Source organism: Corvus hawaiiensis, chromosome 28, assembly GCF_020740725.1.
Source record: "Corvus hawaiiensis isolate bCorHaw1 chromosome 28, bCorHaw1.pri.cur, whole genome shotgun sequence".
NCBI classification, from domain to species: Eukaryota; Metazoa; Chordata; class Aves; order Passeriformes; family Corvidae; genus Corvus; species Corvus hawaiiensis.
In genome coordinates, this window is record NC_063240.1 from 5,248,541 (window position 1) to 5,272,211 (window position 23,671).

At 61.2% G+C, this 23,671-nt stretch overlaps 1 protein-coding gene across 4 annotated transcripts; it reads left to right on the forward strand.

The window, feature by feature from the left end:
• Positions 1-17,649: 17,649 nt before the first annotated feature.
• Positions 17,650-22,221, forward strand: LOC125317977 (cold inducible RNA binding protein). Of its 4 annotated transcripts, XM_048288306.1 has the most exons (8): positions 17,650-17,755; positions 18,414-18,522; positions 18,619-18,725; positions 19,123-19,261; positions 19,369-19,453; positions 19,559-19,623; positions 21,865-21,957; positions 22,093-22,221. In XM_048288306.1, the coding sequence occupies exons 2-7, from the start codon at positions 18,420-18,422 to the stop codon at positions 21,867-21,869; spliced, it is 504 nt and encodes a 167-aa protein (XP_048144263.1). In that variant the 5' UTR covers positions 17,650-17,755; positions 18,414-18,419; the 3' UTR covers positions 21,870-21,957; positions 22,093-22,221. The 4 variants fall into 4 exon arrangements, with proteins under 4 accessions (XP_048144263.1, XP_048144262.1, XP_048144259.1 ...); XM_048288305.1 differs by lacking the exons at positions 21,865-21,957; positions 22,093-22,221 and adding an exon at positions 19,966-20,726; XM_048288302.1 differs by lacking the exons at positions 21,865-21,957; positions 22,093-22,221 and having other exon boundaries at positions 19,559-20,726.
• The last annotated feature ends 1,450 nt before the right edge of the window (positions 22,222-23,671 follow it).

Sequence of the window (23,671 nt, forward strand, 5' to 3'; positions counted from 1 at the left end):
TTTTATTTTTGAAATAAATTTGGGCAGTCTGGATGCAACCATGTCTGGTGTTGGTGTGGGGAGACAGGGCACAGTTGCGCACCCCATCAGTGTCAGGGGGACACAGCACAGCCACAAGTGACCCCGTACCTGTGCACCTCAGAGGAGGGGGGTGATGGAGCTGCCTAGAAGGGGAACAGGTCTGGGGTCTCCTTGGGCTGTTTCCAACCCTCTCTGGGTGCCAGACCCCCCAGCCTGTGGGTGCTCATCCAACTGGGTGCTCCCAGTCTCGTCCCACCGGCCACTGCCCGGAGGAGCTGGGCCGGTTGCACCAGCCGGGCTGGCCGTGAGTGCCAGCTCCCTGCCAGCTCCTTCCCTCCCTCCTGCGTCACGGCGGGGTGGCCGCGGGCCGGGGCAGGGGGGTTGGTGGCCGTGAATGCGGCCGTGCCTCAGTTTCCCCACCTGTACTTGCCCTGAGGAAGGTGATGGTGTGGGGGTGGCCCTAGGGCCGTGTGTCAACACCATCCCACCCATGCAGCCACTTCCTGCAGCCCCCAGGGAGGAACCCGGGAGGAGGGGGGCTCGGGGTGTCGATGGCAGGGGGGGACACGCTGTGGGCTGGGACACCCCCGGAGCTGTGCTGTGACACGGATGCGGTGACACTGTCACCTCCAGGCACACCTGGGGCGGGGTGAATCCTGATTGGGCGCTGAGCTGGGCTGTGGAGCTGTTATTTGGGGAGGGGGCAGGAGTGGCTGCCTATATCCCCTCTGCCATGTCCCAGCCTTGTCCCTACACCCCGGGGGGACTGGGGACGGAGAACAATCCAGAGCTCCAAGGGGCACTCGGCATCTCACACACAGGATGGGAGGCCAGGGGCTCTTCCTATGGGGAACACCCGGGGGGCCCAGTGTGGGGCTGGGGGGGCCTGGCCGGACCCTGAACCCCCAGGAGCAGCCGAGCGCTGGAGGAAGCCGGGCGGGAGCGGAAGCAGCTCAGGTTCCTGCGGTGACTTGTGCCACACCGGGCACCCCGCGCCCCGCTTTGACGTCATTTCGGGTAGAGCAGAGCTCGGGGCCCCCCCCCGGCAGCCCCCGGCCCCCCCCCCACACCCCCGGCCCGTGCCAAATTTGGCAACGGGAAGAGCCGCCGACCGCGGCAGGAGCAACACGGCGGCCTTGTAAGGCAATCGCTGCCGGGAGGGCACGCGGGGGACACGCACACGCGTGTGCACGCAGGGACAAGCACCCAGTCCATCTTTGGGGGGTTCCAACAGCTGCTGCCTCCCCATGGGCTCAGCTCAGGGTTTGGGGGTCCCGGGGGAGCAGGGAGTGCTGCAGGGTGTGAGCTGGGACAGGCCTGGCCCTGAGCCATGGCAGAGCTTCATGGCACAGGACGGACCAGGCACCCGCAGGAGGTGTCTGTGGCACAGCAGGAGACAAGCCAGGACATGGGGCACCGCATCGTGCCACGCCACAGGGTGACATCACCGCGCCCAGGGCCCCCAGATGCTGCTGATAACAGAGAGATCGCTGGTGGTGGGCGAGGCTGGGCAGAACCCCCCTCACTGCCCAGCCCAGGTGCCGGGGTGGTTCACACGCCCTGCACCCCATCCTGGCTCCTCTCCCCACTGCCCCCAGCCCTGCCATCACCCGGCCCTCCTGCCAGGCTGTGCTCATCCCAGTGCTCCCAGTATGGAGCAATCCACAGCACCATCGTTGTGCCTGCGGTGCGGTGCCCGCAGTGGGGGCAGCGTGGGTGTCACCTGGCAGGTGTGTCCGCGCACAGGACTGTGTGTCCATGCACCCACGGCCGGTGGGTGGGGACAGCTGGACCGGGTGCCCCCCCTTGTCCCTCTGCCCAGCCCTTGCCGCAGAGGGTGCGCCAGGAAACACCCACAGCTGCCGCGGCTCCCAGGGCTGCCGGCACACCCGTGGGCCCCGCGCACGCCCACGGCGCCGGCCACGCCGCGGCCCCGCGGTGCCGGGCACACCCCGGCGCAGGCATGCGTGGGGTTGCACGTCAATCCTTGCACACCCAGCCCTTGCACGCCCACCCACTGCACCCTGCACCCCACAAACACACCCGGCCTCCCCGCAGTGCCTGCCTGCACCCCCCCCCCGCCTGCAAACACGCGTGTGAACCCCGTGTGTGCCCGTGAACCCCACGGCCGAGGATGGTGGCTGTGTCTTGTGTGCCCACCCCGCGTCCCCATGGTCATGGGACCCCCGCGGCCGCCTCAAGCTCCCTCATGGCGTGGGGTGCATCACGGAGCCGCAGCTCCACAGCCCCCTGGAATTCCTCCGGCTGCACCCGGTGCTGGCTGCGGGCGAGAGACAGGGCTGGCGCGGCGGTGCCAGACGCCGGGTGGGCGACGCGCTGCTGCGTGTCCCTGGCACGAGTTGGGAACACGGCGTCTGCTGCAGTGGGGTCCCAGGTGGGGGCGAGCCCAGGCCCCTGCGTGGGGCTGCAGACGGTTCCCCCACCACCCAGCTCTGGGGCACCCATCGAGGCTGGGGCACCCATGGGTGCCCTCTGGGTGTCCCGGAGGGTGCAGAGGCCCCCGAAAGGCTGAGTCCCCACACCGGGCCCTGGTGCTGCCGTGGGGCCGGGCTGTGGGCAGGCAGTCCCGGTGTGGGGTGCAGAGGTGGCCGCGGGGGGGGGGCCGGGAGCTGCCGGCGCAGGGATGGATCCTGGAATTAAAAACATTCCAGGAACTGACTTTGAACCAGATAAAATAACAAGCGCCGTGAGGAATGTCTCACCCCGCCCGCCGGCCGCGGCCTCACGGCGCTCCCCACAGCCTCCCACTGTCCCACGCGGGCCCTTGCACACGCGTGTGCAGGCGGAGCTCGCAGCCACTGTGCACGCGTGTGCAGCACAGCCCCGCTGCGGGGGCAGCCCCGGCGTGCCCAGGCTGCTGTGGGGGACTGGGGGTCGCCGGAGGAGGGCTGAGCACCCCGGCTGCTGCGAGGGGCTGCAGCCCCCCTGGGCTGGGCTGTGGGGGTGCACACACAGCCGGTGTGCAGTGCACGCGTACACACGTGGAACACAGCCAGACACGCGTGCACAACAGCCCCCCCAACCCCGGCCCCGGCTCCCTCCCAGCCCATCGTGGGGCAGAGAGTCCCCTCGTTGTCCTGGCCAAGCCCGGGGCCTCCCCGGCTCCCCCAGCCTGGCCGGCAGCCGCGGCCAGTGGAGCCCGGCGTGCCTGGGCGGTGACATCACGGGGGCGGTGGGGCCGGGGGCGCGGCGCCAGCCCATCCCCGCGGACCCCCACCCGCCGCGGCCGAGGTCGCAGCGGGGACAGAGCAGCAGCAGAAGCTGCGCTGGGAACCGATACTGGTCGCACTGGGCATCCCAGCCTGGCTGCCCGCCCTTGCCAGCAAAAAAGACCCCAAATCCCTCTTCTCCCCTCCTTTTGGAGAACCCCCCAAAGGCATCTATCAGCTGAGGTGTTGTGGGAGGGGGCACCGGCTCAGCCCCTCACAGCTGGCATCCACAGGAGATGGCACTTCAGTGGCCCCGGTGACACTGGCACAGTTGAGGGGTGACCCCTGTGTGACCCCAAACCCACAGCCTGTGCCCTGGGAGTCTCGTCCCCATACCACGGCCCCGGGCAGTGGGGCCAGGGCAAACACGGGGCTGGTGGGGACACGGGGCCAGAGGGCAGCACCGGTGCGTCACCGTGTTTATGAAGACCTCGAGGAGCTCTCGTGACGTCCGTGCTGGCCCTGCCAGCCCAGGCCCTGCCAGGTGGCACAGTGCCACCACCGCTGCGCTACCCCCGCGGCCACCGCTCAGATTTTAGGGGCTGGCATGGGGCCACCTGGACCTTGGGCCCCGGTGGCTCGGGGAGCACGGAGCGGGGTGTCCCCCCCGCCACAAAGCACCGTGCGAGCGGCAGATGGGGCGTGCGCGGGGCTATTTATAGCAGCGGGACCCACAGGTAGCGACGGTGCGTCAGCGCGGTGACGCAGCCCCGGCGACGCTCGGCCGCACGCCCCCGCAACCGGCTCCCGGGGCCCCCCCTCCGAGCCCCCGGCCTCCATCGCCCAGGAACGGGGTGCTGGGGGAGGTTCCCACATGTGCTGGTCGCAGCTGGAGGATGCTCAGGAGATGCGGGGAGGGGGTTTGCGAGGGGCACGTGCCTGCACCGCCCCCAAATCCATGTGTGCGTGCGTGTGTGTGCTTGTGTGTGCACACGCTCCCTGAGAACGGATGCTGTGTCTCTGTGTGTCCAAAGCTGCGTGTGTCACCGCGTGTTCCCACGCATGTCACCGCGTGTGCCCGCTCGTGTGTCCCCAGGTGCACGGCGGTGGCACGCTCATGTCGCTGTACCCGGCCTCATGCGTGTGTCCCTGTGTGCTCTGCGCCGTGCACACGCTGTGTGTGTGGCCGTGGCGTGTCTCCGCGTGTGCGAGTGGCCGCGCTGGCCGGGGGTGACTCAGCCCCCAGGCAGCCCAGGAATGCCCCCTCCCCACTCCCCGCCCCTGGCCTGTGCTGGGAACGGGTTGTCCTGGGGGACGGTGACACCCAGGGCTGACCCAGGCCCTGCTGGGAAGATGAGGCGGTGCCCCCCCGCCCTGCTCCCCCCATCCTGCCCCCCCCGCCTCCATCCTGCCCCCCCTCCCATCCTGCTTTCTGGGAACCGCTTACAGGGGCGGAGGTGAGGGGCCCAGCGGCTGGCAGGGACGGGGCCCGAAGGAGCCGAGGCTCCCCCAGGGACCCCCTCGCTCTGCCCTGGGTACCCCAGAGCCCGGAAGGGCAGCCCGCGGCCGGGGTCCCGTCGGGCGTCCCAGCAGCAGCACCCAGCCATGACCGGGATCAGCCCTGGGGGTACCAGGGGTGAACGAGGTGAGGTCCAGCTTTGGAGCCCCTTGGCCACAGGGGCGCCGAGGTCTGGGGCTGTCCCGGGCCGGGGGCACAGTCAGGTCCTGCCCCGTTCCCCTCCGCCCGCCGGATCCGGGCCGGGTGTTCCCCCTGGCCCGCCGGACCCCTGCCCGCCGCGGCGGCAAAGCCCGGCCTGGATCAGCGGGCAGGGAGCGGGAAGGCACCAGGCACCCCACGAGTCCCAACCCCGGTTCCCGGCACAGCTGAGGTCGCAGCTCGGGGGGGGTTCGGGGCGGGCGGGAACTTCCCGCGGACCGGCGGTCCCGGCCGGGAGGCGGGACTGGGCCTCAGGCTCCGCTCCGTGCTCCCTTCCGGGCTTTCCGTGCTGCCGGCCCCGCTCGTTCATTCATAGATCGCGCGCGCTCCCGGCCCATTCATCCCGGTGCGCGGGGAGCCCCGTTACCGTAGCAACCGCCCCCCCCCGCTCCCACTGCACAGCCGGAGCGCTGGGGGGGCCGGGGACCGCCCCGGGGTCCGTGAGCCTCTGTGTGTGTATGGGGGGGGATTCCTGGCGACAAGAGCCCGGGGGGCTCCGCCCGGGGGTCCCCTCGTTCGCACGGCTGCAGGCGGGGGGGGCTCCCGCCGGCTCAGTCCCGCCGAGGTTCGGGCAGCGGCTGCCACGTCGGCGGGGAGGGCCCCCCTTCGCTCCCCGGGGCTGGGGTAGGAGCCCGGCCCCGGCGGTTTCCATCGTGGGCCGGGCTTGGCGCAGCATAACCTTGACCTTCCCTCCCCACCCCCCGCTCCCAGCCCACCCCCTGTCTCTGTGGTCGTGGCACTGAGCTCCGGCTCTGCAGAGTGCGGTTTTTTCACCCCAGAGTGGGGGCGACCACCCCGAAACCTCCTGTGGAGTGCATTGAGTGCCAGCGGGGAGCTGTGGGTGCGAACTGCCGGGTGGCAGAGGGGCTGTCCCAGTCCTGCATGTGAGGGTGTGTGCAGGTCACACGTGTGCACCCACGGCTGCATGTGTGGGGGGTTGTGTAGACCCTGCAGCCATCCTTTTGTGCACCTCCAACTGTGTGGGGAGGACAGATGTGGTGCTGTGGACACCTATTGCACAGGGGGCTGTGCAGGTGGTGGCAGAAAGCTCTGGCATGCAGCAGGGGCACAGCGGGGAGCTGCAGCTGGACACAGCTTCTCCCCACGGCCTCTTCTTCCTCTCCAGGGCATCGGGAGTGAGAAGCCACAACCATAGGTGCAGGAGAAGCTGCCGCTGCAGCCCCACAGGTGAGCCCCAGCCCCACAGGCCGATGTACAAGCGTGACAGGGCAGTGCCCCAGATCAGCGTGGGGCTGAGCATGGATCCTCACACGGCTGCACTCGCGTGTGCCTTGCACAGACGGGCTCTCCCGACCGAATCTGTGCATGTGGAGGACATGGGCAGTCAAGAGCACACGCGTGCACACGTGTGTTGGTGCTTGTGCCCTCGGGCACATCCGTGTGAGTGTTTGCACCCAGCCCACCGCCGGGGCGGGTGTGCAGAGCCCCCCTACACGCGGGGGTTGCCCTCACATGCAGACGTGTGCGCGTCGCGGGCTCCGCACGCCGGGCCCGGGCGCCTGGCGCTGCCGGGATGACTCACGGGCTCGCAGAGGAAGCCGTGACTCAGTCCTGGATTCCTGCCGCTCCCCACCCCCCGGCCGCTCCGGCCATCGCGGCCACGTGGAGCCCGCGGGACCTGCGGCCGGCCCGGCGGGACGCGAGTGGGGGTGCTGGGGGTCCCCGTGGGGCTGCTCGGAGCCGTGCTGGCGGCACGGGTCCCTTCCCTGGGCCGTGGGGACGGCGGGGTCCCTGGGAACCGGTGCCTTCGGGCGTGCAGGAGGAAGATGCCCCGGGCTCGGGGTGGCACCGCGCACGCCCCAGCTCCCGCCCCAGCTGGGCGTGGGGTTCCGGATCGGGCACGTTTCCTGGGTGTCTCGGGCGGCTCCGGCTCTGCCACCCCCGGGCAGCGGTGCCAGGCGCTACCCCGAGCTCCAGCCGGGGGGCGGGAGCGTCCTCTCTGCGTGGGGGGCCAGGGCTGCTCCACCTGCCCAGGGTTTGCCGTGGATTTGGGCTGTGGCTGCAGCTCCACCTGCCCCTGGCGCTCAGCCACCGCTAGCACCGGGCTCCGCAGCTGCTCTGGCTCTCAGCCCAGTGCTGGGCAAGGGTCTGGGGTGTTGTAGTATCATGCAGGAAGCACTGTGGACCTGGGCAGGGTCAAGTGGCTGCAGAGGAAGGTAATCAGTGGTGCCATGTGATGCCCAGAGTGCTGTGCCAGGAGCCAGCAGGGCCATGCACTGTGCTGGGGGTCAGTGGCACTGTACAGTGCCCAGGGTGCTGTGCTGGTGGTGCCACGCAGTGCCCAAGACGTGGTGCCACGGCACGGGCAGCCTCTGTGAGTCAGAGCAAGGTGCAGCAGCTGCCCCCTTCGCGCTCACCGGTTCCCAGGCCCTGCTCACCAGATTCACTTTCACAATGACTGATGCAGCCACCCCGGCTCTGCCGAGCTCACCCTGACCCACTCTGCCTACGCTACCTTGTGGCCTCCTGCCCCCACGTCACTGCCCGTGACCTGGCACGGTGCTGCTGCTGCTGCTGCCCTCAGCCAAACCCTCTTAACCCTGGCCCTCGCCAGCTCCCAGGGGCTGCTGAGCACGGCGGCGTTTGCCTTCCTGAGCGGATCCCATGTGTTTCTGTGGGGCTGTAGCCCCCTCGGTGGGGCTGGGGGCCAGTGGGTGGCAGTGGGGGGGTCATGCCCACTGGTGAGTCAGCACAGGCAGGTGTGGAGTGTGGATGGGGACATGGGGATGGGGACGCCTTGATCGGGGACACCGTGATCGGGGAATGACTCATGTGTTAAACAAACAAACAGGCGAGTCCGTGTGAAGCTGCGGTGGCAGCTTCCTCCGCGTCCCGGCACCAGGGAGCTGCTGGTGCACCCTGGTCATTGATCTCCCACAGTGATCACGGCATCGGGAGCAGTCACGGAGCTGCTGCCACGTGCGGTGTCACACACAGGTGCACGGGGCACCCCTGCCCTGCAGCCAGCAGGACAGACCCGAGGGTCCTGAATGCGGGGCAGGGGCTGATGGGCACTGGCAATTCCGGGGATCTCCGAACACCTGCCTTTTGCCCTCGCTGCAGGAGCTGCAGTGGCCAGGGCCAGGCACCTGGCTCTGGCAGCTGGGGATTTCCATGGTCCAGGCTCACCTGGGCTGGGGCTGTGCGGCCTCTCCCTGGGCCGGCAGGCGTAAAACCCAACTGCAGGCAACTGCCCGGTTCACGGCATGACCGGCCTGCCCGGGCACCCTGCGGCTCGGCTACGTGCCCACTGGGCTGGGAGCGAGCTCTGGAGTGGCAGCTGACTGCCTGGCTCTGGCTTGTCCTGCTCCTGCAACCCCTGACCTGGAGGTCTCATTACTGAGCCAGTTCTGTCTGTTCTCAGCCCAAAAGTGCTTCCCCAAGCCCTGCTGCAGTCAGAGCAGAGCCAGTGTGTAGCCGGTGCTGCGGGACTGTGAGTGATGCTGTGCCCCAGCACAGGGTCCATCATGTCCTCAATCCTCAGTGGGGTTGTGCCACCACTGCCAGCACCTTGTGACCTGGGACCTCGTGCATGCACGCACCCAGAACGTCAGGAACGTTTTGTGGTGAAGCTGGAAAACGGTCAGTTGCTTACTGGATTTTTTTTCCACCCTTTCTGCTGTGGGTTTGGCTGGGGGCCCGGGGCAGGCGCGGGGGGTGGGTGTGAGCAGGCATGTGATGAGCCGGGTGTGCCGGGGCTGGCGAGAGCTGTGAAAGTGCTGAGCTGGTGTGAACCCGCCATCCCATCCCCGTCTCCTCCTCTCCAGCCCTTCCTGGAACAGCTGCCGGGAAGGTCCCTGCTGGGTGCAGGGTGTGGGCAGCTGTGCCCATCTCCACGGCATCCGGGTGCCTCATACAGGAGGCAGAGCCTTTGAGGCCAAAGGCTGCAGGGCTGGGGGTCAGCGCAGGTGCCCTGGGTGCTCCTGCCTTGCTGTGGGGGGACAGGGCAAGGAGCCCACACTGGGTGGGGACACTGCTGCTCTGGGAGTCCCTGAGCTGCTTCCTCTTCCCCGTGCCGGCTGTGTGGGGCTGGCGTGAGTGTGTCCTGCCTGGAGCCACACGCTGAGTCAGGGACTGGACAGGAATAGAGTCGGGTGCCTGAGTCACGACCCATGTGTGAAACCAGCAGCACTTCCCCAGGAAGGGGGAGCCCCGCAGCCCTGATAACCCCTGGTACCTGTTGGCCATTTCCCTGCGATCAGGGTTCCCCCCTCCTGGATCGGCCCTGGCCCCCTTCAGAGCTGGGAGCTGCTGGCTCTGTCCCTTGCTACTGTTCAGCAGCCACAAGGACAGGAGATCAGGCAGGGATGCAGGTAGGGAGTGGCTGCCTCACCTCAAGATCCTCTCCCTGCACCCACACAGGGCACAGAGCCCCCCACCAGCCCCCAGGGCTGTGCCCAGGGCCTGGGGAAACCTTGGGGAAGGTGTGCAGGGAAGAGCCAGAGTACTCAGCCGCCCTCGTTTGCAGCTCCCCTCGCACACGTGTGTGTGCACAGTGCACCCACGCACACGCGTGTGCATCACTCTGCAAGTGCGACAGCCTGTCCTGCACCCCAGCCCCCCCAGCCATCCGTCTGTCCGTCTGTCCCCTGCCAGCTCCCACAGAACACCCCTCCCTCCCGCCTCCCCCAGAGCGTTTCCGCAGTGTCTCCATTGATAAATCTGGAGCGTTGCCACGGCGACGCTGCAATGGGGCGCAGCGGGTGCGGGGCTGCCGAGGGGCCCAGGCCCACGGCAGAGCAGGGGGGGGCCGGCTGGATCCACGCGTGGGATTGTGCACATGTGACTTTCCAGGTGTGTGGTGGCACAGGTGTGGGATTTCCCGGTGTGCGGTTGCACATGTGAGTGCACGGTGCCAGCGCAGAATGTGCACGCGTGTCTGGGTGTGCACACATGCAAGAACTGACATGTGCTCTGCATGAGCAGGGCTGTGGGGGCTCAGGGACCCCACCCTGGGGCACTGCTGGCAGACAGGGCCCTCGGCACTGTCTGGTTCTTCCTGCAGCAGTGCTGGGAGGGAAACCGAGGCAGTGGCGGCATGGGATTCACCCTTCCACAGACGGTCACCTGGGGACAGGGGCAGCTTGGGGATGGGGGGTATCTCACACTGCCACCACCTCTGCCCCTTCCCGCATGGTGCTGGGTCCAGCCAGCACCGTCACACCCTGGTTGTGGTCACACACGTGTGGAGCTCTGCAGGCAGGTGACCCCACACACACCCGGCAGCAGCCTCTGCGCTGGGATGGGGGTGCAGGTACCTGGTGTGTGAGTTCCTGCACACGTATGTTCTGTGCAGGGGGGCTGGGGGACCCAGCATTTTTTGGTGACTGCACCGCACAGGCAGTGGGACCCCACTGGGGGGGCTGCGGGAGGTCTGGTGTGTGTGTGGGGCTCTGGCTCTGGTGCATGAGGGGAGTGTGGGGTGGGGGCCAGAACTGGGCCGTGTGCCAGGGAAGCCCCGGGACCACCCACTGCCTCCAGAACAGCTGGGTGGCTGCAGACCCCGGGATGAGCCCTGGGACCAGCTCTGCATGAGACTGGAGGGCTCGGGCAGGCAGTGCCTGTCCCCAGGCAGCTCCTGCTGTGCCCTGCACCCTCTGCCAGGCCACCCACGACCACTGCACTTGGGGGTCCACGTGGGGAGCCCACGTCTGCCGCGGCCACACGTGTTCAACCCTGTGGACGTGGGCAGAGCCTGATGCTGCTGGTGCCCACAGCCCTGTGGTGGGATTGTGGGGTGCGGAGGGGGTGCTGGGTGCCAGGATCAGCCTGGTTTGCAGCCGAGAGCTGGGGGGCAACGCGGGCAGGACCCCAGGGCAGGGGGTGACACGGGGTTGCCGGTGAGTGCAGCGCAGCCGCGGCACACGCGTGGGCTGTGTGGGCACACGCGTGCGGTGCCGCGTGGGCAGGATCGGTGCGTGTAGCGTGGCTGCCCTCTGCTGCCACGGCCACGGCAGCGCTCAGCACCCCGGCACCCGTGGGACGCTGCCGGGGGGCCGCGGCAGGGACCCCCTGGGTGCCGAACAATGGCAGCTCTCTCTGCCAGCCCCCGGCCCACACCAGAACCCTCCGGGCTGGGGTGAGGGACTGCCAGTGTGAGGCAGCAGGGGCGGGGGCTCTGAGACGCTGCTAAAGATGAAATCCCCCTCCACCCTGTGCCCCTCCAGCTGCGATGGGGTCACGCAGCAGCCGGGAGGGAATGAAGCATTTTCTGGGCTTTTAGAGCCATGGGGAAGGGGCTCAGCCTGCGGGGGGGCTGGTGTCAGTTCTTGGTGGCCCCCGCTGCTCTCGCGGACGTGGGGCTGGCATGAATCCCGCAGCTCCATCCCATCCTCCATCCCGCTGCGTTGGGAAGCAGGTCACGTCCAGCTCCCGGCACGGCAGCGATGCCGGGGGAGCTCAGCTTTCTGGGGCAGCTCCGGGCTGCTGGGAGCAGCCAGCTGCCTCTTCCAGCGCTTTTGGGGATTGTGGGAGGAGGATTTCCAGCGGTGCGGGGCTACGTGGCACTGCCATCCCGAGGAGGTGGCAGTGGGGAGATCAGCCCTCGCTTCCCTTCAGCTCACCCCGATGGGCGCTGGGGGTCTTGGCTGCTCTGGCAGGAGCGTTGCCAAGCTCCCCCAAAAAGCTCATTGCTCCAGGAGTCGCTCCCCTGTCTCAGGGCAGCTGTGCTGGGTGGCACCATCCTGTGCAGTGCCAGGATCCGGCCTTTCCCTGTGGAACGCCCGGCTCCCAGGGCAGGTGTGGTGCTGCTGGAGGCAGAGACGCTGTCTCTACCTGCCTCCATTCGGATCAGCGCGAGGGGGGAGAGCGGGGGAACTTTCCCGACTCGTTTCCCCACCTTAAGGGGAAAAAAAGAGAAGGAGTCGCATGACTTGGAGCTTCCCGAGAGGCAGCGCGGGGAGAGTGACCCAGGGAGCCAAGAATCTGCTCCGCTGTCGTGTCTCATTCCTGCTCTGCGGCGCGGGGCTGGGAGAGGTTGGGTTACGGGAGGCGCAGAAAGGGGACGGTGCAGGATGAGCTCATGCGAGGGCGCGGGAACCTTCTGGGCAGGAAAAAACGTTGATGCTGCAGTTCAGGGATTTCTGCAATCGCGGCTGTTCCCGCAGATCCCGGCTCGCTCCGCCGGGCCGCCCCTCGTGCCGATGGCAATAAAATCACTCGGGGAGGGCTGTGGGCTCAAGGTGATTCACGTGTCCTTGCAGGGAAACAGCAGCACGCAGTGAATTGCTGAGGAGCAGAGGGAGCGAGGGGGGGGACACCGGGATTCTGGGGAGCCCCAGCACCCTTGTGGAAGGAGCTGGACCAAAGGCTACCCTGCATATCGTGGCAGCAAACCCCAATGTGAGGCAGTGCCTGAGGGAATGTGTGGAGGAGCCCGAAGGGTTTGGAAAAGCTCCAGTTTCCCTCAACACCTGGGCTGGCCCCCCTCGGTGTGTACTTTACCCCTTGCTGGGGAGGGATACGATGTTCCTGATTCCTGGCAGCTTTTCCCCTGCAGACTGTGATAAACTCTTCCTGCGTCCGCAGCCCTCTGTCCTGCAAGGTCGCCCGGTGTCAGGCGGTCAGAGGCTGTTTGTCCTGTCCTTGGGATAGCATCTTCTGCCCTTAAGAACTCGATGCTGCAAATACTCTTAGACGATGATTAATGAGTGCTTATATAACCGAGCTGAGTCCTTAATGCAGCCGGGAGGGTGACAGGAGGGAAGGTGGGAGCGAGAAAGTGCACGTCGCTGGCGCTGCTGCTTTTCCCACGCCGGAGCAGCTGCGTTCCATGCAGGGGGACCCTGGCAGATGTAGGGGAGAGCCCACCCACAGGGAAGTAGTTGGAGCAGCCCCTACCCGTATTTTCCCAGAAGTTTTGGGTCTCGTGGGAGCGAGCAGCCAGTGCTGCTGCCCTGGACCATGCTGCCCATGGCATGGCCAGGCTCTACGGTGTAGCAGGGCTGGGAGGTTAAGGGTTTGTGCTGGAAAAGCAGTGATGTGTGACAGTGGCTGGAATGTTGTGCTGGTGAGCTGGGAGTGCTGGTGGAAAAGGGCAAAAATGTCACAGTAACACCTTAGCGTGGCCCGTGAGGAGTGATGAGGCTGCTGCTGGAGCCGCAGGGTGCAGTTGTTTCTGGGCAGGTAGGGACGGTCTGACACACAGGATTTGGTTTCCCATAATCTGTTTGGGAAGCACCAGCCCTGATAAAGCTGCTGCTCAGTGCCAAGGCAGTTACATGGTTGCCATGGTTACCACATGCTTATTTTCACCATCTTCCTCACCTCAGCCGGGGTGCACCGGCATTCCCAACCCTGAGTTCCCCCTGACCTCAACTGGGGGTGCACCGGCATTCCCAGCTCTGAATCCTGCCCTGACTCCAGCTGGGTGCACCGGTATCCCTGATCCCGAATCCCTGCTGACCTCAGCTCATTTCCTAATACTCCAGTTTGGGTATCCCGACGCTGCTGTGACCACCACCCCCCGTCACCTCTGGGCAACGTGTCCCAGCCCTGATCTCGTGCACCTTTTTGTTGTGGATCCGATCCCGTTGCTCCCTGTGGATCCGATCCCCCCACTCCCTGTGGATCCGGTCTTCCTGCTCTCTGTGGATCGGTTTCCCCCACTTGCTACGGATCTGATCCCCGCGGATCCTGTCCCCCCCGTTCCCTGTGGCTTTGTCCTACAACCCGGTAAATCCCGGTCACAGGGAAGCGCAGCGGCCGCGCTCCTCGCCATGGCAACGGCGGGATTGCGTCAGGGCTTTTCTTTCCAACTGCAAAGCTGGATGAGCAACTCCCTCGGGGACTGTAGTAAGGGAGAAGGGAATATTCTTTTCCCTGGGGCGCTTTGGGACTGCCAGTTCCCTAATCCAGCCATGGTTTGGTGTTTTGCTCCTTGCTCCTGGGTCCAAGGCTGGACCAAGGCTGCGATGGGCCAGACACGTTGGGAACAGCGAGGGCTTCCATGCCAGGGACACCGAGGGTTCCTGTGCTGGGGGCAGTGAGGGCTCCCGTGCTGGGAAGACTCCGTGTGCCTTCCCTGTGGCACCTCCCTGCTCGTGGTATAAGCTGATCTTGCAGGGAAACCAGGAAGGAGCCAGAGGTTTGGTGATGGATGGGGTGGAGGCGCAGGGATGAGCCCTGCTTCAGTCCAGCCTCACATTCCCTCCTTTCCTGCAATCCCAGCAAAAACAAAGGCAGAGGAGGCGGCTTTTGCGCTGTGCAGGATGTGCTGGGGCGTGCAGAGCTCTCCCACCGCTGTGCCTGGGAGCAGGGAGGGTGGTCCCAGGGGCTTCGCCGAGGCTTGGGGGCAGGAACGCGGTGCTGGAACCCGGAGCGGGCGGGGGCGCTGCCTGGAGGGTTCTGTTCCCTCCCAGTCCAGGGTAAAACACAGCCCCAGAACACGAGACGTGGCACCCACTGCCCTGTCCTCCCCCCGGGGACTCCCCTCCCCAGCCCTGGCCCGCAGCGGTAACACCGGAGGAGCTGCTCCGGGATTTGGGAACCTCATCAAAGCAGTGCCCGGGGCGGGGGCTGCCTGCCCTTGGCTCCTCAGCAGGTGCTGGGGCTGCTGAGCAGGTTTGGGCTCGGCTGCTGCACGGCTCTGGGCAATTCCGTGTGCCCTGGAAACGGGCCATGAGTGCAGGGACTGGGAAAGGTCCCGACAAACACCACAGCAAAGTGGGGATCCCCAGAGAAGCCCCTGGCGCCGTGGAAGGAGCTGTCTGGCTGCGGGATGTGCCGGAGGCAGGAGAGAGGTTCATGTGTATGTGGAAATGGCACGGGGTGAAGGAAGGAGGGCAGCACCACTCCTCACATCACTCCTCCCCCATGGCATTTCCATGTGGCACTATCCCTGCTGTGCTGCTGGACAGGCAACATTTCCAGGAAATTGGATTTGCATTAACAGGATGTTTGGTCCTACAACCTCTGTCTGCCCTTGGAAGCTTTAAAAAATGGGTGATAAAAACATCAGTCATGTGGGGGGGGGATTGCTTGAATCAGATCCAGGTGATCCCTGAGGTCCCTCCAGCCTCTGGTGATTCACGATTTCCCATGGCTGCACCTGTACACACACACAGCTCTGCTCCAGAGCGGATATTTGCACTCCCTAAGGAAGTGCCGGCACTTTTGTCATATTGGGTCACTGCAGCCACAGCCCTGATCACCACCAGCTCCCGGTCACCGAAATTGGCGCTCAGCCAAGGAAAACACCCGTGGGTGCTCAGGTCTGGAACTCACACAGGAGTGAACTCTGTCTCCTATGTGGTGTTGCCTGTTTGGGAGCCCTGGCCAGGGCCCTTCTGCTGCAGGAGGTTTGCTCTAAGGACGTGAATCCTGGGCTGTTTCAGTGCTTAATTAACTGCCCCAAGGACTAGTGCAACCTGCCAGAGCTCAACCCGTGGTACATGCGGAGATGTCCCTGAGCCCCTTGGGCCGGTGACACTGGGCTGCTGTGGCCCCTGTGTGCAGCCTGATCATGGAATATCCATGAGGATCATCAAATCCACGCCTGATGCCCTGGGTCAGGAATGATCTGGAGCACTGAAACCTCCTGGCAGCAGCAGCACTGGGGCCAGAGTACGCATTCAGTTCAGCTCTCGCCATGTATCACTGGGTGACTCTCACTGTCAAAGCAAAAGCATCAACACACCCCAGGGAGACAGAAATCACACTTCTGGGACACATCCAAGCAGGGCTGTGCTCGCCATTCCCTGTCACAGGAGGTCCTCTGCTCCCAGCAGCCCTTCATCCTGCTCGGACTCAAATTCCCGTGAAGCAGCAAAGGCTCTCGGTGTTACTTGCACAACACCCGACCTGTCTGGCTTTATGTGGAGTCAAATCCCAGTGAATCCTGGTGTTTGTCCCTCGAGGTTTGCAACAGGTTTGGTGTTGGGCTGGTGCTGCTCCTCTTGCAGCATCCCAGGCTGGAAAATGACTCTGTGCATCAAGGTCACTTTATCTGCCCTCATCATGGACCAGAAAGGCTCACGTTAATGGGTCTCTAATTTAATCAAAATGCTGTGCGAGTGCAGGGCCGGGATCTTTTCCTCTCTTGAAGGGCAAAAATCAATTTGCAGTAACAGCAGATGTGTCTCCTTGCTCCTCCAGGCCTAGGAAAGTGAGTAAATTTTTTTATGGTAGGAAAATAATAATATTGGCTTGGTCTGACATCAATGTTGGGGTTTTTTATATGTTTTTGAGCGCTTTGGTGGCAGCATTCTGTCCCTATGGCCCTGTGAACTCGGAAAAACCACTGATGTGGTGCCTCTGGGTTTTGTAATTACTGTCTAAGCTATGTACAAACTGCCCTTTTCCTGCAGATCCCCAAGGGAACACAACAAATCAGGGAGGAAAAGCCTGATTTCTACGCTCTGGGAGGCAAGGAATGGGTGATCACTGCTCGGACAGAGCAATCACAGGCAGGTTTCTTTCTTTGCATCTCCCCGTGGTTTGTTTTTCCTCTGTCTCAGCACCTGGCTTGGAAATCGGTCACCAAAGAGTGGTGATTTCCATACTTCAGTGATTTTCTTCTGTGCAGCCTGGATCTGACTGGGAATGCTGGGAGGGAAGGGCGGAAGGAAGGAAGGAGGGTGGCCGGTGGCTGCAAACTCCTGCTGCAAACTGCAACGCGAATTACAAAGAGTTTCTGGAGGTAGAGCCAACGTGGCTGGTCCTGTCTGGGACAGGGGACACACAGAGTGACCCCTGATGTGTCCAGTCCTGTCCTCAGCCATAGGACACACACGGTGACACCACAGCCCTGTCCTTGCTGGGTTTCCTTCCCTTGTTTCCTTCACGCTGCTATTCCCTCCCATGCATCTCCTCCTTTCCAATCTGTTTCTTCACGTGCGTTTCCTCCTCTCCAATGTTTCCAAACACTTTTCTACACGAAGTTGTAATTATTGTATGAAACACTAAAAATTTTTATTTTTAGGCCTTTCAAAGCTGTGTAGCTTCTTGCTGAGACACGTCTTTGGCTTTGCCAGTTTCCTCTTTCAATACGGAAGTTTTTACTGCTGAAGGCATTCTCACCTTTGTCAAACCTCAGGATGGGCTTTTAAAGACTTCAATCTTTGTGAAAACGGGCTGAGCAAAGACCTTTTGTTTTTGAAGAAAACTTTGTTGCTTTGGCTACTTCTCACGAGTGCGTGTAGGACAACAGGGCAAGGAGACGGCGGAAAGGATCATTCCCCATGGGACACGGAGGAGGGCGGCCGCCCCGGGGGCTAGTTGGCGGGGACAGGACGAGCCCCCTGAGCGGGGCGGTGACCGGATGGGCCGCAGCGGGAGGAGCCGCCGGGGCCGGGCCGGGGGCAGCGCTCAGTGCCCAAGATGGCGGCAGCTCCTGAGGCGGCCCTTTGTCTGCGGCCGCCGCCGCAGTGCGAGAAGGGCGCGAAACTGGGGCAGTGTGGGCACGCCCCCTTTGCCAGGGGGGCGTGGCGACGGCGGCCCCTGACCAATCAGCGGCCTCCACTTCCTTCCCTCTCACAGGGGCGCTCCCGCCCGCCTCCGCGCGCGCAGCCAATCGATGCCGTCCGTCGCGCCCCGCCCCCACGTGGGTGGAGGGGGCGGGGCCACGCTGCGGTTTTGTGTGCGCGCCCCCTCCCTTCGCCCCCCGCCGCGGCTCATTAATATTAACGAAGTCCCGCCCAATCGGGTGGTGCAGCGGCGGCAGCGCTTTGGTGACGTATCACCCCGCCTTGCAGCGAGGTTCATCTGCATATTCATGAGATAGGCGGGCCGAGTCGCGGGCGTTTATAAGGCGCCGCCCCGCCAGGCTCGCCGTACATTGCGCTGAGGCTTTGAAGTGGTGTGTGGATCCCGCACCGCCCGGGCACCGGTGAGCGCAGTCGCGCGGGGCGGACGCGGATGCGGCCGGGCCGGGCTGGGTGGGCCGCGGTGAGCGGAGCCTTGTCGTAGGGCCGGAGGGCCGGGTCTCGCGGGAGGCTGGGCCGCGGCTCCCGACCCGCCGATCGGTGCCGTCTGCGGGCACGGGGGGCGCGACGGAGCGGGCCCGGCTGGGCCGTGTGGGGGAAGGGGCCGCGACGGGGGGAAAGGCGCGCGCAGAAACAAAATGGCGACGGGCCTCGGCCGTGCAAAATGGCGGCGGGCGGGAGGGAGGAGGAGGCGGCGGCGGCGGCGTTGCGCGGGGAAGGTCGGTAGGGGGCGCGGCGGGGCGCGCATGCGCGTTGGGCCCGAAGGGGCGGGGGCCGGGGGTCGCACCGGGGGCTGGCGGGACCGAAGCCGTCCGTGGGTTTTGCCGGGGCCCGGCCGCGGTGCTGAGCCCCGCGGAGCCCCTTGTGGGCCTTGGCTCCTCGCCACCCTGAGGGAGACTCCTCTGCCACATAAGGCGTGGGCTCAGAGGCGCATAAGGCGTCCGGGAGTGTGAGCTCACATCGGTGTTGTTATAGGTGGCGGTAGAAGGATTTAATCTTTCAGACCTCGCGGGGGATACGGGGTTTTTTTGAGTCGCTGACTCGGTTCCGTTGGTTTGGCAGGTCAGAATGGCATCAGATGAGGGAAAGCTCTTTGTCGGCGGGCTCAGTTTCGACACCAATGAGCAGTCATTGGAGCAAGTCTTCTCTAAATACGGACAGATTTCTGAAGGTGAGACTGCAGAGCCAAGCTGGGATGGTTTCCCTTAATCTGTTAAATTTCCCTCGTGCGATGGGTTTATTTATTTCCTGCCTCTCCTTTTCACAGTCGTGGTGGTGAAAGACAGAGAGACTCAGAGATCCAGAGGTTTTGGCTTTGTTACTTTTGAAAATATCGATGATGCAAAAGATGCGATGATGGCCATGAATGGAAAGGTGAGGAGACTCTGGAGCTGATTCTTTATTTCCGGTAATGTAGGAAGGGAATCAGATGTGTGCTGCTGTTCAGGCTGTGTGGAAAAACAGATAAATGACAGTGTCTTGCGGACACGAAATGATAGAGATGTAAAAAGTCGGGCTGCGTGAATTTGTGTATAAATATATATTAGAAGTATAGATTGATAAAGTTCCATGATGGAATCTGGATGACTGAGATAGTGACTTCATAGGAATCCCTATAAATACAATTAATATGTCAGTTCCTTGCCTACTTGAGTTAATTGGGGCATGAAATACATGTTTAATTTGTGAGCAGCAGTAAATCGTACAGCTCGTTCTACATGTGCTTAGCTATTTAAATATTTTGGTTTGGCTAATTGTGGTTCTGTTTTAGTCTGTAGACGGGCGTCAGATCCGGGTTGACCAGGCTGGGAAATCCTCCGAGAACAGATCCCGTGGCTACAGAGGGGGGTCCTCGGGGGGCCGGGGTTTCTTCCGCGGGGGCCGAGGCCGGGGCCGTGGCTTCTCCAGAGGTGAGTGTTGTGTGGGAGGTCAGTCGTAATGTCTGGATGGGGGGGGGGTGGGGTGTGTCACTTACCAGAATGCTTAAAAAAACCCCTCATTTGCCCGTATTTCCAAGGAGGTGGAGACAGAGGCTATGGCGGCAGCAGATTTGATTCCAGAAGCGGAGGCTATAACGGTTCCAGAGACTACTATAATAGCAGGTAAGGGCTCTGCCAGCGCTGGGGCTCGTGGGGAAGCTGTGGTGGAGGTCAAACCAGCAGAGAAGCAGTTGAGCAGCTGTAAAGTGGGTGCTGTTTGTCCCGCAGGAGTCAAGGTGGCTATGGAGACAGGAACTCAGGAGGCTCCTACAGAGACAGCTACGACAGTTACGGTAAGTCCCGCTTCGACCGGGAGCGCTGAGTCCGTGTGCTATAGGAACTCTGAACCTGCTGAGCCTGAGCCTGGAGCTGGGGCAGGCTCAGGCTGTGGACGTGGTGGTGCCGGGAGATTCTAATTTAATGCATGTGCAGGAGTTGCTCGGATCTAAGGCAAAGCAAGTGTTAAAAAAAGGTGTTCCTGGAGCCCAAACTCGGCTGCCCTAACGCGCTGACCCGCGGGTGGGGGATCTCAGTAGCCAAGTAGCCGTAGCCTCGGAATAATGCAAAGGGAGTAAAATGCTGGAACTTGTCTTTGCTTCAGTGCCTTTACAATTGTGCCTGCTTCTTGTCCTCAGCTACACACAACGAGTAAAAATCCTTCCTGACTCAAGATCGTCCTTCCAATGGCTGTATTTATAAAGATTTTTGGAGCTTCGCTGAAATGGTTATTGTGTAGTACATCTACTTGTATTTTCACTTTTATAATATTATCAGTTCTGATCTTGTCATACACAGCCTGGCAGCTTCTGAGACGAGGCGGTCTGATTAGACTGTCTTGGAGAAAGCTCTGCTTTCAAGTGGTTTTAATCTTTTTTGAAAGCACTTCAGATTTTATTTTATTCTCTATGAATGAGCCAAGGTGTTCGGTTTTTGGTTTTTTTTTTAAAGTTGGGGCCCCAATTCCGTTTCTTTTAAGCTAGAAAGGACCTTGTACCGATGTTCACTGGAAGCTGAACAAGCTGTGGACTTTTTTTTTTTCTTTTTTTTTTTCCAAGTGCATTACCTTCGTCTTTTGTAACATTCCTTTAGTGTAGCAAGGTAGGAATGCAGCCTGGGTTCCGTTGGAAGGCAAACCACCTTGATATATCTAAAGAGAAACGTGCTTGTATGTTCAACCCGCATAACGGTATTTTTACTGTTGTAACGATGTAAATGACCCAGAACTAGACTTGCAAACTTACCATAAAGAGGTTCTTGAAAATGTTTATTTATATTGTCCTTTTTTACTGGAAGAAATATGCATATTCCATTGCTGTTGTATTTGAAGTGGTAAAGGATTCCTGTATACAGTTTTCTTTGGCTTTACGAAGCCTATTAAAAGACCGTCTGAAATGAACTCTGCTCCTGACATTTACATTTCATTGCACAACACAACCCTTGGAGACGAAGAAAAGTCTTGGGAGCGAGAGGAGGAGATTAGGGACAGTGGCAGAGCCAGCCGGACGATTGCCCGGGCGCTGGAATTTAAGTGCTAAAATCGGTCTTGACATCTGAATTGGCCAACAAATTTCACATAAAACAGTCAAAACTTGTCTGTAGAGGCTGAAAGTACAAACCTGAGGGTGCGCTAGGAGCGAAGTGCAGTCGGAATGTTAGGAAGGATGATGGATGTTTCCTCAAAAGCTGCTGTAGCCTACACTGGGAAGCTGTAGAGAAGAGCCAAGTGCTGTAGTCCCTGGGCTGTTCCCTGCGTGCCGAGCGCGTGTGCGATGTAGGGGAATGCCGGGCTTAGCTTAGCTGTGTCATTGCTTACAAGTTCTAAGAATTCTTTGCTAGCAAATGGAAACTGCAGTGTCCTTGGAGAAAAGAAGTGTTGTGCCTCCAACAGAAACCTCTGAGACGAGAGCTGCTCTCTTGGCTAGTTCATATGTGGAAATAGTCCTGTAATTCGAGGTAACTCCTTTTGCTCATGTCCGCATCCTTCCTCTTGTTGAGAGCTCATTTGAAAGTCTAATGTACCTGTGAAATATTCCTTTTGACAATTTTGGTCAGCTGCTGGAAAAACGTTAACCCATGCCGTATGCAACCTTTGGCTTGTGGCACACCTTGAGTTCCACAGATCAGAGTTGGGCATGCAGCCGTGTCTTGCTGTAGGTACGGAAGCAAGATGGGAACGAACTCCCTGACTCGATATGTGTTCATCTATTGAGACTCTTCCTAGACTTCATTAAGTTGCTCACTTTAATTGTAGCTTTCTTTGCCATCCTACTTGTTGCCATTAACTTTTTCCCATGGCCCACACTTCCTAAGCAGCCATGTCCAAGTGTTAACTCTCTGCTTAGGGGATCCAATCCATGGGCTGGCTGAGCACGGGCAGCAGCCGGCCCGGAACAGTTTTCCCAGACTGTGCTTTGTGGTGTGATGGGTTCAGCGATGGCTTGTGAGACCCTCGTGCGCTGTGAGCTGTGTGGGGAGGTTGGGGGCGAGAGCAGCCTCTGCCCAGGGCTCCTGTTAATGCCTCTCTGCTTTGGCAGGCTGAAGGGACCCGGCACACGCCTCGGAGGCCCAGCAGATCCTGAGGGACCGGAGCTGCGTTCCAGGGATGCAGGAGCGAGTTTGCCAACCAGGTAACATCCCCTTCCTGAGCTTTTTATCTTTGGCTGTGTCCTTGTTCCATGGCCCTGAGCTCTAAGTGGTCCAGTAACCCTGTTCTGTTTCTGTATCTTCATCCACCTTGAAATTCTGTCTCCATTTCATTTCAGCACTGAGACACATCAGAGAAGACAGAAGGACAGACACTGGAGTGGGGAGATGAAGAGCTCGGAGCAGTGGTGTTGCTCATTTTTACATGAACCAAGTCAACCAAGCCAGAATAAAACACTGAAATGTGGGAAAAAAAAAAAAAAAATCTCTGTGGTACTTCTTGTGGGAAACAGAATATTTTTGGCAAAAGTATTTATCTGGTGCACAGCCCAGTTCAGAGCACCAGAACAAACCACCGCTGGTGGTGCTTGGAGGAGGTGGATGCACTCAGCTCCGAGCCGATTGATGCCTGATCCTCATGGAAAATGAGGTCTTGTTGCTGGTTAAATCCCAGGAATGTGGCAGCTCAGTAATGAGGATTAGTCTTGGGGGAGAGGCTGACAACTCTGAATGTGTCTTTGGCAGGAGATTGCAGGGTGAGAGCTATGAGAGTTTTCGATGATCTCAGCTGCTCCTGCTTTTTTTTTTTTGTGTTAAAGAGGGTTGATTGCTTCATCCTGCCCTTTTCTCCCTTTTGTTTAAACTGATAAACTCAGAATGTGATGATGGGCTCACTCAGAAGCCCCAAGGACTTGTTGCCCAAGAGTCATCAGTTCCCAATTTCCGACTGATAAAAAGAGTCTCCAGACATTCCTGCCTGCGGGAGGGGATTATTTAGCTCACTTACGCGAAACCTACTTTTCCTCCTTTAACATTTTTCAAATTATCTAAGTGAACAGGATTTAAAAAAGGCAATCAGCCGTGACACACTTCTGGGGGTTGTAGTGAGCAATTCACCAGTGAGGATTTTTGCATGTTAATGCGGGAGGGTATTAAATACGATGAAGGCTGAGGAGTTGTGAAGTCTTAGCTGATAAAAATGCAGTCAGGTGAGGCTTAAATGAATTCAGGCTGAAAATACTTACAAATAATGCTTTGTAAGACCTCCCTAAATAGGATGCTTAGACGCTGGCAGAAATAATGAACAGGTGTAAAAATAGAGCCTGGTTGGAGGTGCTGTTATTTTTGGCATTGCTAATTATGGCACTGAGTTAATGATGTCTTGCTGGCATGGGTGAGGGAATCGCTGGATCCAGGGGCTGGATGTGGAACCCAGTGGCGTCATCAGGAAGGTGTTTGGGTGCCGTGGGTCTGACGGGAGCTCGGGTGACCCAGTTTTAGCCCCTTTTTTTAAAGTAAGCCCTGGGTGCCCAGGCAGCTTGAGCCGTTCCCTGAGGAAAAATGGGCGAGGGGGGCAGGGCTGAAGGCCGGTGACTGAGCCCTGGTCAGCCGCAAGTGTCTGCAGAGGAAAAAGGTGGGGGCTAGAAATTCTAGAAATGCTCAAAATGCTCCTGTTTCCAGCTGTGTTCACCCTGGGGCGGGAATGGCCGCCGTGAGGGGGGAAGGATAACCCTGAGGGGGACATGGCGGCTCTGGGGGAGAAGGTCCTCCTATGAGAGGGAAGTGGTGACGCTAAGGGAAAAATGATGACCCTCGGGGGAAAATGGTGGCCTTAGGTGAGGAAGAACAGCCCTGAGGGGGAAATGGCGGCTCTGACGGAGAAATGAGAGTCCTCAACGGGCAATGGCGGCCCTGAGG

Coding starts and splice junctions, on each gene's coding strand:
- LOC125317977 (XM_048288302.1), top strand. CDS start 18,420: ATGGCATCAGATGAGGGAAAGCTCTTTGTCGGCGGGCTCAGTTTCGAC. Junction 18,523..18,618: donor ATACGGACAGATTTCTGAAG/GTGAGACTGCAG, acceptor TCCTTTTCACAG/TCGTGGTGGTGAAAGACAGA. Junction 19,454..19,558: donor AGAGACTACTATAATAGCAG/GTAAGGGCTCTG, acceptor TTTGTCCCGCAG/GAGTCAAGGTGGCTATGGAG.